The 13,310-nt window shown below is 41.5% G+C and overlaps 1 protein-coding gene across 1 annotated transcript in view; it reads left to right on the top strand.

Annotated features, from left to right (window-relative positions):
• Positions 1–13,310, top strand: part of LOC138301862 (E3 ubiquitin-protein ligase TRIM39-like) — a 134,875-nt gene that overhangs the window by 42,466 nt on the left and 79,099 nt on the right. Inside the window, exon 3 of the mRNA XM_069242354.1 lies at positions 11,630–11,860. Within this exon, the coding sequence (XP_069098455.1) occupies positions 11,630–11,860 (231 nt within the window). The remainder of the gene's footprint in view (positions 1–11,629; positions 11,861–13,310) is intronic.

Here is a 13,310-nt window from a genome sequence, read left to right as displayed (position 1 = left end):
AAGCAGTTCTCAATATGCCTTTTAATGAAAAAGAACTGTTCGGTCCAGAAGTGGACACAGCGATTGAGAAACTCAAAAAAGATACGGACACTGCCAAAGCCATGGGCGCACTCTACTCCCCGCAGAGCAGAGGGAATTACAGCTCATTCCGTAAAACGCCCTTTCGAGGGGGGTTTCGGGGTCAAAGCACACAAGCCAGCACCTCACAAGCCACACCGTCCAGTTACCAAGGACAGTATAGAGGAGGTTTTCGGGGACAATATAGAGGAGGGCAATTCCCTAGAAATAGAGGAAGATTCCAAAGCCCCAAAACCCCTACTACTAAACAGTGACTCACATGTCACTCACCCCCTCCACACAACACCAGTGGGGGGACGAATAGGTCATTATTACAGAGCATGGGAGAAAATCACTACAGACACTTGGGTTCTAGCAATTATCCAACATGGTTACTGCATAGAATTTCTACAGTTCCCTCCAAACATACCACCAAAAGCACAAAATTTAACAACACACCATTCCAATCTCCTAGAGATAGAAGTGCAGGCACTATTGCAAAAGAATGCAATCGAATTAGTGCCAAACACACAAATAAACACAGGAGTTTACTCACTGTACTTTCTGATACCAAAGAAGGACAAAACACTGAGACCAATCCTAGACCTCAGAGTAGTCAACACTTTCATCAAATCAGACCACTTCCACATGGTCACACTACAAGAAGTATTGCCATTGCTAAAGCTGCACGACTACATGGCAACTTTAGACCTCAAGGATGCTTATTTCCATATACCAATTCACCCATCGCACAGGAAATACCTAAGGTTTGTATTCAAAGGAATACATTACCAATTCAAGGTACTGCCTTTCGGATTAACAACCGCACCAAGAGTCTTTACCAAATGTCTAGCGGTAGTCGCTGCACACATCAGAAGGCAGCAAATACATGTGTTCCCATATCTAGACGACTGGCTAATCAAGGCCCATTCGTTAATAGAGTGCTCAAATCACACAAATCATATCATACAAACCCTCTTCAAACTAGGGTTCACCGTCAATTTCACAAAATCCAAAATTCGGCCACGCAAGGTACAACAATACCTGGGAGCCATAATAGACACATCAAAAGGAGTAGCCACTCCAAGTCCACAAAGAATTCAAAATTTCAACACCATCATACAACGCATGTATCCAACACAAAAGATACAAGAAAAGATGGTATTACAACTCCTAGGCATGATGTCATCATGCATAGCCATTGTCCCAAACGCAAGACTGCACATGAGGCCCTTACAACAATGCCTAGCATCACAGTGGTCTCAAGCACAGGGTCACCTTCTAGATCTGGTGTTAATAGACCGCCAAACTTACCTCTCGCTTCTGTGGTGGAACAACATAAATTTAAACAAGGGGCGGCCTTTCCAAGACCCAGTGCCACAATACGTAATAACAACAGATGCTTCCATGACAGGGTGGGGAGCACACCTCGATCAACACAGCATACAAGGACAATGGAACGTACATCAAACAAAACTGCATATCAATCACCTAGAACTTCTTGCAGTTTTTCAAGCACTAAAAGCTTTCCAACCAATAATAGTTCACAAATACATTCTCGTCAAAACAGACAACATGACAACAATGTATTATCTAAACAAGCAGGGAGGGACGCACTCCACGCAGTTAAGCATGTTAGCACAAAAAATTTGGCATTGGGCAATTCACAACCAAATTCGCCTAATTGCACAGTTTATACCAGGGATACAAAATCAACTCGCAGACAATCTCTCTCGAGATCACCAACAGGTCCACGAATGGGAAATTCACCCCCAAATACTGAACACTTATTTCAAACTCTGGGGAACACCTCAGATAGACTTGTTTGCGACAAGGGAGAACGCAAAATGCCAAAACTTCGCATCCAGATACCCACACAAACAATCCCAAGGCAATGCCCTATGGATGAACTGGTCAGGGATATTTGCTTACGCTTTTCCTCCTCTCCCTCTCCTTCCTTACCTGGTAAACAAACTCACTCAAAGCAAACTCAAACTCATATTGATAGCACCAACTTGGGCAAGGCAACCCTGGTACACAACGCTGCTAGACCTATCAGTGGTACCCTGCATCAAATTGCCCAACAGGCCAGATCTGTTGACACAGCACAACCAAAGGATCAGACACCCAGATCCAGCATCGCTGAATCTAGCAATCTGGCTCCTGAAATCCTAGAATTCGGGCACTTACAACTTACCCAAGAATGTATGGAAGTCATAAAACAAGCAAGAAGGCCATCCACCAGGCACTGCTATGCAAGTAAATGGAAGAGGTTTGTTTGCTACTGCCATATTAATCAAATACAACCATTACACACAACTCCAGAACATGTAGTGGGTTACTTGCTTCACTTACAAAAATCTAACCTAGCTTTCTCTTCCATTAAGATTCACCTTGCAGCAATATCTGCATACCTGCAGACTACCTATTCAACTTCCCTATATAAAATACCAGTCATTAAAGCATTCATGGAGGGCCTTAGGAGAATTATACCACCAAGAACACTACCTGTTCCTTCATGGAACCTAAATGTTGTCCTAACTAGACTTATGGGTCCACCTTTTGAACCCATGCACTCCTGCGACATACAGTTCCTAACCTGGAAGGTGGCATTTCTCATCGCCATTACTTCCCTGAGAAGAGTAAGCGAGATTCAGGCGTTTACTATACAGGAACCTTTTATACAACTACACAAAAATAAAGTCGTCCTAAGGACCAATCCTAAATTTTTGCCAAAGGTTATTTCACCGTTCCATCTAAATCAAACAGTGGAACTTCCGGTGTTCTTTCCACAGCCAGATACCGTAGCTGAAAGGGCACTACATACATTAGATGTCAAAAGAGCATTAATGTATTACATTGACAGAACAAAGAACATCAGAAAGCCTAAACAACTCTTTATTGCATTTCAAAAACCTCATGCAGGAAACCCAATTTCAAAACAAGGTATAGCCAGATGGATAGTTAAATGCATCCAAATCTGCTACCTTAAAGCTAAACGACAGCTGCCCATTACACCAAGGGCACACTCAACCAGAAAGAAAGGTGCTACCATGGCCTTTCTAGGAAACATCCCAATGCAAGAAATATGTAAGGCAGCCACATGGTCTACGCCTCACACATTCACCAAGCACTACTGTGTAGACGTGTTATCCGCACAACAAGCCACAGTAGGTCAAGCTGTATTAAGGACATTATTTCAGACTACTTCCACTCCTACAGGCTGATCCACCGCTTTTGGGGAAATAACTGCTTACTAGTCTATTGCAGAACATGCGTATCTACAGCGACAGATGCCATCGAACTGAAAATGTCACTTACCCAGTGTACATCTGTTCGTGGCATCAGTCGCAGTAGATTCGCATGTGCCCACCCGCCTCCCCGGGAGCCTGTAGCAGTTTGGAAGTTACCGTCAATTATTTATATATGTATCATCTCAACCTTAAATAAGTGCATACTTAGTCACTCCATTGCATGGGCACTATTACTACAATTCAACTCCTACCTCACCCTCTGCGGGGAAAAACAATCGAGGATGGAGTCGACGCCCATGCGCAATGGAGACAAAAGGAGGAGTCACTCGGTCCCGTGACTCGAAAGACTTCTTCGAAGAAAAACAACTTGTAACACTCCGGCCCAACACCAGATGGCGAGCTATTGCAGAACATGCGAATCTACTGCGACTGATGCCACGAACAGATGTACACTGGGTAAGTGACATTTTCATTACCCTTTACTTTTTCCGCGAATTAATGGGTTCTTTGATCATGTATGCCTTGCACCTAATCTATTTACAGCCAAACCCAGTAGAGCAAAGCCTTTGTCCACGAGCAGTCAAAGTAAATCTGTTCACTTGTTCCAGAAGTCTGAGCACATTTATTAAACAAATGTAAAACAATCTCTGAGTAACAAGATTGACAACATAGTGTTGTAATGAGAATAGTAGTGTGATGTCAACCCATGTATCTTGAGTGTAGAAGTTGTATGAATGGGCGGACTACCTTTTGCCAGGAGCCTTGGCGGGATGAGGGAAGCCAAGTCAGTACTTGATTGGCTTGGAATTTGACTTTTGGAAAGTTAATTTACAGTGCAGAGCCTGGCTGCTTGAGTCATACTGTTAACTTAGTGTGTGTCAGTTTTTACAACGCAAGCTTAATGCACCATTCTGTGAGCGCAAGGAGCATGAAGACCAATGAGGCCATTGTAATGAAGGTGCGTGCATTAAAGGAAACATTGCAGGCTTGTGCTGGCATAGACATTCAACCAGTAGTCAAGCGTGTGAAAGCTCTGCATGAATTACGGTTTAGAACTTAAAAAGAGTCTGTGAAGGCGGCAGATGCTTCTCTGTGTGAAGTATGGAGTTAGGGGACTGTGGTTGGAGGGAGTCATTTACTGTGACTGTGATGTTTGTACTGTGTTTTTTTCCTTTATTCAGGTTGTAGATACAACCTTCAAGGATACAATACTCAACCAAATCTTACTTCTGCTCTCATGACACGATCAGGGTGACACCTCACCAGTCCCTCTTCACGTTACATGGCCCATAGCCTGCTTACTCTGGACTACACTCTTTTTTGCACAACACTATGGCCTCCACATTCTTTAACCTAGGGACTATGTGGTTACTCTCCTGGAACCTCAATGGGTTCCTAGACAGAGTCAAACACACTGCAGTTTTGCAATACTCCTGCCACTTTCTTCCTGACAACCTACTACTTCAGGAGACTCATCTAAAGGGGATCTACTATCTCTTTTTGGCACACCAGGGATTCCATAGTGTTTCACGCCAGGTTCACATGGTGCTCCAGGGGAGTGCATTTTTATGTGCACATTGTCCTACTATTTCTGTTGGACCCCATGATGACGAACCCTCGCTGGATCTGGGTCCTCCAGCTTTTTGGTGAAGCTTCAAGTTTACAGGTCAACCCGGCCAAGTTGGTCTTGGTACCACTGAATGAGTCCCGCGAGTGTGCGGCATGGCAGTCTGAGATTCATGTCTGTTGCCTTAGTTTCTGCTACCTAGGGATTTTGGTGACACTCCGTCCAGAGCTCACCCGGTCCCTAAACACCCTGACCAGTAAGGCAAAAGTACACCTCTTCTGCTGGCAATCCCTCCCACTGAACTTAATTGGGAGGATCGCCCTATACAAATGATGATCCCACTAGATTCCTATATGTCTTCTAGAAGCTTCTGATTCATTTGCCACACCACTGGTTCCGGACCCTTGATAAACTTGCCACTGCGTTTCTCTGAAGCAACTACAGGCCTCGTCTGACTCTAGTTCATTGCCAATGTACACCCTGTGACAGGGGCCTGGGGGCAGCTAATCTTTACTTATATTATTTAGCGGCCCAACACATAGTGATCAATGACTGGTTTTCTGGGGACTGGCCAGACCTGGCCTATCGACTGGGGCTCACCTCTCAGACCCCATTGTGGCATGATACCTGAATTAGAGAGGTGGCTAAACTGGAGAGCTTCCAGAAATGGGATCACATAGGTATCACACAGCTGGGAGACATCTGGTCGGGGTCTCCCTTATGCTACAGGGCAACTATTTATTGCATTCCACACAATTTTGCAAATACTTGTAACTCTGACATGCACTCATGATCCACATCCCCCAGGAGGTTTCCCTATCAGAGTTTAACCTGATAGAAGACAAAGTCCTGATAGCAGCACTGGGGAAAGGAGGAATCTTGCAGATTTACTGCACCTTCATTATTAATGCTGTAGAGACCCTTGATTACCTTAGATCATGCTGGGACCTGGAAGATATTTTTTTACAATGCCATTATAGCCCCCCGGGTCATAACCATCTCCTCCAGGTTGAGAATAACCCAAGCATACTACCTAAGTTGCACCTACCTTACTCCTATCAGGCTTCAGGTTTTCTCCCTGGCCGCCCCCGCTGCTCAGAATCCCCAGCTGACTTTTACCACATGGTATGGTCCTGTATTGTAATCCACTAATACTGCACAAAGCTAGTGCAGGAGCTCACTCATGTCCTGGGTTGGGAGGTCCCAGACACCCTCTTGGTCCTGCTGTTTGGGAGTATTCGAGGGCCCTGGAGGCACCCGGGTGGCCAAAGCATTCCTGGGCACAGCTATCGTCCTAGCCAAGAGCAACATTGCAATGAAATGGAAGAGTCTTAGCCCTGACACAATGGTGTAAGGGGCTTGACTGGTGTGTGATGCAAGAAAAATTATATACAAAGCAAGAGGTTGTCCAGCAAAATAAGAGCAAGTTTGGGCCAAATCGCTGGGCCAGGTGGGTTCAAGTATGTGCAAGGGCAATGCTTATGTTTTCTTGATATTTCCTGTCACCGAGTGATTTTTGTCATCTCATGGATGTAGTGTGTGCAGCACGAACTGTATTTGACATATACCTCGTAGTACCCTACGTGCAGTTTATATCACTGTTTATAAAATCAATAAAGTTGTTCATAAAAAAATAAAATAAAAAAAAACTATGAAATCTTACCTCGAGCTGGCCGCGGACCTGGACATCCACGAGGAACAGCAGTGCGGAGGGTGGTGCTACTGTCCTGAAGTGGATGTGGCAGGAAGCTGCTGGAAAGGCTTGGGAGTATCCTGCTGTGCTGATCGAATGCTGCAAGTGAGGTAGGAATACAGGCTGCCTGTTATACACGAGCAGTAAAAAGTAAAGAAGGACCATCCATCCAAGCAAGCTTTTTAAGGAAGGAAAACACAAAGTATAAAGAAAGGAGACTATACATTACCTGTGCTAGCTAGCAGAGTGGGCATTAATTATTTTCAAAGCAGACAGTAAGTAAGGCAGTTTCAATGTTCAACAAGACAACAGTGACCACTTTTATTATTTCAGTTTACTGTATTGTTTTAGCCTATGAGACAACGGTGGCTACTTTTATTGTTTGATTTATTGTTATACTATAGCATTGTGCTTTTCCTATTATAATGGCTGTTCAAACCACTGTACCTCCTCCCCCATTCCTGCAAGGACCAGGATTGCTTGGTATGGTGCAGAAAGATCAGAGGGAATCTTTTGAGACATACTTGGAGGACATTGGGGCTGATGTTTTTGAAGCAAGAAGGAAATTAGCATTTTGAAAGGTGGCAAAGGATTTAAAAATAGCCTCCTCCAGTCAGAAGGGCAAAGGAGGAAAATAACACAATGCCAGTATGAGAGGGCAGTGAAGATGAAGAATTGAGGCTGATGAAGGACAGGATGATGGGTACATGAGAGGTATTGGAGCATTATCAGAAAATTGTGGTTAAAAAAAAAAAAACTATTATTGTAGTAGAGAGACACAAATTCTTCTCACAAGTGCAACTACCCGGTAAGTCGACTGAGTAATATATTTCAGTGCTACAAACACTAGCTGCCTCATGTAAGTTCAAAGATTTACATGAAGAATATATAAGACATCAAATGATAAATAGAACAAGTAATATACCATGATTCAAGAAATATTATTAGGGTTAAAAGATCCTTTGTTAGAAAAATCAATTCAAATAGCATATCGAATCGAAAACACTTCTCACTATATAAAAGAACTGAATCTAGAGTAACATAAAGATTAATTTGATAGTTCTGCAAATAAAACAGTGAATGCCTTACGCAGTGTTGGACAGAAAACCAGTCATAACAAAATGTAGAGAACAAATGAATAGCGCATAAGATCAAGTGTTACCAGTGTTTCAGTACCAGACAGTTAGAAGAATCAAATATTTGCCCAGCAATAGAAGCCAAATGGGTAGGTCATTTTTCAAGAGTGTGTAAAGACTAAAGAGTAGTGCCAAATAATACAAGAGTGTGTTTAGTGAGGGATGAAAGATCAAGGGATGGATATCCTGATGCTGACACAGATTTAGATGGTGTAGAGGTGCTAGTAGTGTGTGATGTTGACAAAGAAAATAGTAATATTAACTGGGAGGCATATCATCTTCTAAAATGTGAACCTGAAGCTACTGGTGTAAAATTACAAATGTGGTCTGATTATTTTTCACTGTTTGTTAATTGACAAAAATGTATGGAAAAGCATCAAAGGTTCTGGATTCCCACAGGTATAGAACCTGAACAATACTGTGGAGTTTAACGTCCAATGTTGGGATACTTTATTGCAGAGTTGATATGTAAAACTAGAATTGCACACTACAGAGTGTATGTCGTGGAAAGAGGGAAAACTCCATTGGAATGAAGAGATCAAAGGCTTTTGGGATAATATTAAATCCGAACCATCCTGACCAAGAGTTATTGACAGATCAAAAATAAGTAGAAGAGTGGAGATTTAAATTTCCAAAACTTTTTCAAGATAAACTAGGTTGTTTAAAGGAATTTGAACACTGCATTATTTTAAGACAGAATGTTGTACCAAAGTTAGCAGTTAAAAGCTGGGTTAGGGTGTTTATACAGTACAGGGTCATTGGGCCCATTAAAGCCTCAAAATAGCTTAGTCCTTTAGTGCTAGCCAAGAAGGCTAATGCAAAATTACGGCTGTATGTGGATTTAAGGGACTTAAATGATCGTATTTGGGTGGATCGTCATCCGCTTCCCCACATAAATGGAATACTGATGTGTGTGAGAGGAGCAAAATTTTATACCATGCTAGATTTATCCAGTGCATACCACCAAATATGTTTGTATTCTGATTCTAAGCACTTGACATCATTTATTACACCTGAAGGGGCATTACAATTTGTTCACATGCCTTTTGGATTTGCATCAGCATCTTCTGTATTCTACAGGGTGATGCAAAATGTATTGAGTGGGCTGTCTAATGTCTTGTTTTACCAAGTAAATATATTGGTGTGGGGAGCTGACAAGAGTCAGCATGATGCCAAGTTGAGATGTACTACGAAGATCAAAACATGCAGGACTAACTATTGTGTTGGAGAAATGTACATTTGCAGTTGATGAAGTTGCGTACTTTGGTTTTATTCCTGCAGATGATAGGGTATGCCCTAAGGTGAAGCTAGTTGAAGCAATAGAAAGGGCACCAGAGCCACAAGATAAGGAGCAGTTGATATCCTTCCTAGGGTTGTTAGAATATTGAAATCTGTTTAACCTTTACGGAAAAAGTACATGTATTAAGAGCATTATTGAAGAAACGCAGAATATCTGCAATAAAACGCAAGGTTTGTATTAGAATATCTGCAATGAAACACAATGCCCGGATTGATTTTTGGTGGCCTGGGAATGGATCATGATATTGATAGGTTTGTGAGGAATTGTATGCTATGCACTTGCAGCCACATATCTCATACTGTCACTGAGACTCTCTTCATGCCTGCCACCAAGAGTGTGGAAAAAATTAGCAATTGACTTTTATGGACCTTTTTATTGTTAGGGTCAGGATAGTAGATATGCCATTGTGTTAATGGACGACTTTTCAAAAAGTCCAGAAGTGGAATTTATGAAGGAAATCAAAACCAGTCATGTAATGTCTTTCAATTTCTTAAGCATGGAGGGTATCAAGCATAACAGAACTGCTATGTAGCATCCTAGGGAAAATGTTTTATGTACTTAAGGGTAGAGTAGGGAGCATCACTGCTGTTCCTGCATGGATTGAGGGAACATCCAGAAAAAAAAAATAGATTAGAAATTTTAAAGAAATGTAGCTACTGATTATCATGAATATGTGCAGAGACATAATCAAAGGGTAGTGATGACACATGGCTTTAAGGTGGGAGAGTGGGCCACAGTATACGTGGAAAGCCAGAAGAAGGGCCATTCAAAATGTTCATGTCCTAAACAAATCATTGAAGTCAAGGGAAACAAAGTATTGTTAGAAAGTGAATTGTAGAAGTCGCAGAAATTAGTTTAGTGCCATGCTCTAATGAGAGTGAGAGTTGGTATGTTCAAAACCAAAATGTTTCCCGCCGATTTAGAAAGCTTCCCAAACGTTTACAGGATTATGTATGAAATTGATAGTCAATATATAAAGTAAATAATCCGTATTCAAATCGCTAAATAATATATATTGATCTAGTCTAGCAAAGATGTGTTGGAATGTATTATTATCTTATGTCAATACTACATTTTTTAAGTTTTCTTTGTAGTTATATAAATTCCATTCTTCTATGTTGTATATTTTATTAGTTTGTTTTTCTGGAAACAGGGTGATATGTTGTAATGAGAATAGTACAGTAGTGTGATGTCACCTGGAGACTGTTGCATAGTGACATCTGAATATGACTGTGGGTATTCTGAAACATAGTATTTGGGGGTTGAGTCTGCCAGGTGTTGCATAGGATGTACCACAATAAAGTCCTTCTCCTATTCAACGTACAAGTGTCGTCCTTCTCAAAACATAAGTTCACCCTTGCTGCTGCTGAACATCTAAAACTAAATTCCTACCTACAACATGGACACTTAATCTTTTTTTTGCACACAGTCACAGGTAGAAGACACATGACAGAACGTAAACAGTAAAAGCATTTCAAGTATACAAAGTGGTCTTGAGAAATACAAAAAAAACCTTCCGAAATGTAAACTTCAAGACGCTGAGTATTCTTTCTGTGAATTCTCGCATCAAAGTTGCTAGTGTTGTAAACACATCAGAATTGGCACAATTTGTACAACTATATTTAACATAAGTAGACAAAATGGTATAGGTTTACGCAGCACACAGCAAATAGGTGTGTGTGTGTGTGTTTTTTTTTTCTCTGAGTGTTTTTTAAAATATGTTAAGGGCTTATAACCATATGACCGAAACAAACCATAACTTCGCTTTAGTTTTTTTCAGTTATTTCTGGAGTTCTTTGATCATATACCACATCCAGCTGTTCCTTTCACTTAGTCTTATTTACGGTCAACCACTGCTGTACATGGCTTTTGGACATGTTCAGTGGGGGGTGGGCACAAAACCTGAACTACTGCCAGGCCCAGAGTCCAACCCACCACAGGCTGCCAGAGCCTGCTGCCCACAGCCTACAGCAGCTTCTACAGAGCATCTCCCAACTTCTTCACTACGTAGACAACCTTACACACCTTAAGATCAATCCCTGATCTCCAACTTGCCACAGTGCAATTTAAGACAAATGAGAGGGGGAAATACTTTCCCATAAATATATGTCAAAGATTGCTGTAAAATCATTCCATTCTTACATCTTCCGCCAACGCATCAAATAGCAGTATAGGAAATGTCCATATGAGGAAAAGGACGACTCCCTCTGCCTTGTGCTCTCCGATTGGAAGCCCAATGCCCTGATATGACATATACAATCACCAAGTGGATGAATACCCTGCAGTCTTTTGGGTTCGACCCAGGGGCAGCTCCTCCACAGGGGCAGAGAAGTGTCCACCCCCCCTCTCCAGCAGCAGAAGCTGCAAAGCTTTCAGAACAAAAGGATAATAAACTGTTTATCCTTTCATTCTGAAAGGGGCGGGGGTCACAGGGTGACGTGCACTGATGGAGAGTGCTCAACATCTGCCTTGAGCAGGGTCAGGATTGGCGCAGGGCAGTCTGGGAGCTGTGCCTGCAGCAATGCTGGAAAGGAGCGGCGCGGGTCAGCGGCAACTGATTCGACCTACAGTCATTTGATTAATCGCATATTTCTGAATATGTGATTTATTTTTATATTGCAGGACCAGTTTAAGAGCCAAGAAGAGCGAATCACTAATGAGTTTGAGAAGCTCCAGCAGTTTTTGGAGGAGGAAAAATCGTGTCACCTCCACAATCTGAAGGAGAAAGAAAAGAAGAGTTTACAGAGCATCGAGCAGAAAGTGACCAGATTAGAAGAAAAACAAATCGCCCTCCGGAGCCTGACCACTGAGATCAGTTTAAAGTGTCATCAGCAAGATGTGGAGTTACTGAAGGTAAGAAAAGGATTATAGAACTATAACAGCGTACCTTCGTATCACAACAACTGAGGAGTATTTACTGCATAATGTGGCGTTACATGCTGTAAAAAGAAAATACAACCCTTTTCTATGCAGGCCTTCCCTGCACTGCAGGGATGCAAATATAATCCTAACACTGTCCTCTAGGTGCCTGCACTACTCCAAATAGTCTTAAAAATATATAAACTAGGCAGCACTGATCCACCATGTGAGTGCCAGTGCCTAGTGTCAATGTTATTGCGAAAGAGTGTATGTTTTATCATTTGAGAGTGCCAATGGGATTTTGTTTGTGTGCTACTTGTGGTTTCTATATCACTTAATTTTAACATGACACCTTGTTTCCTGTCAAGAGCTTTCTTTTACAAACCATTGCTATTGAGTACATAAACACAGTTAACTCAATTGAAGCTAGCAAGGGCTGCAAGTTAAAACGTACGCTAATTTGTGATATCTTATAGACCTTGCAGCCAGTTCACAAAGCATTTTTGAATAGAAGTAGTACTTTTTTTTTTCTTTTTTTAACTTATTCTAACATGCTTCTGTGAATTGGCCCTATAATGTCAGACGTTGCAATAAATCAAAGAGGGCACAGTCCTTTCTTTTTGTATACAACCACGACCCAAATATTCCCAGTTTTCGCTTCATTTGATATATTTTGTTACAGATTCAAAAACATATTAGTGAGAAGCCTATTTACCTCTCCTCATTAGAATACAGGTTGGGTTTGGACTTATTTGAATCAAAATGTAATGGCTATGGAGTTGCTGTAGATACACATCAACCTATTCTAAGGGGGGTTACCAAAAAGTCTTTGAAACTTGACACTCAGTTGTTCTTTACATAACCATGAAGTGGAGTTGGCCCACCCCAAAGGAGTGTCACAGATTTTCACTCTAAAATAACGGCTAAACCTTAACAGAAAAAGATGTAACGAAGCAGGAAGGAATGGTTTGGGCCTGTGATTCGCATAAAGATTTTTACATGTGTCTGTTTAGGTTGGTTTACAGACACAATACCAACATCACAAAACAAATGAAAAGGACTCTTGAACAGCTTTCTTCAGTCATTGGTTGATGTGGGTGAACCTCTTTCAGGTACTGTCTCGATGACCTTTCATTCGCAATGTCGACCCGTGTACTGCACTTTGCAGATGTCTATATTCACTTTTGCATTGGTGACAAGTATAAAAGTAGTTAGCTGTGAAAACATTATTTTTTATTGTGGTCTGACTGCTCAGCCCACAGGTAATGCATGTTTAAAAATACAAGTTTTATATGTGGATCAATAATTATATGCTGTTGATTTCAAGAGCTCTTTCACCCTGTATTTATTTATAAGCAAATAATGGAGAGGACATTGCAATGTTGGCTTCATGCAAGGAATAAAAGATGCAATTTAACCTCCCTGAGTTCTATTGTTAAATGGA

The sequence above is a fragment of the Pleurodeles waltl genome, chromosome 6 (assembly GCF_031143425.1).
Source record: "Pleurodeles waltl isolate 20211129_DDA chromosome 6, aPleWal1.hap1.20221129, whole genome shotgun sequence".
In the NCBI taxonomy this organism is placed as follows: Eukaryota; Metazoa; Chordata; class Amphibia; order Caudata; family Salamandridae; genus Pleurodeles; species Pleurodeles waltl.
The sequence above is the reverse complement of the archived record's forward strand: the minus strand, read 5'-3'. Positions and strand labels throughout refer to the sequence as shown.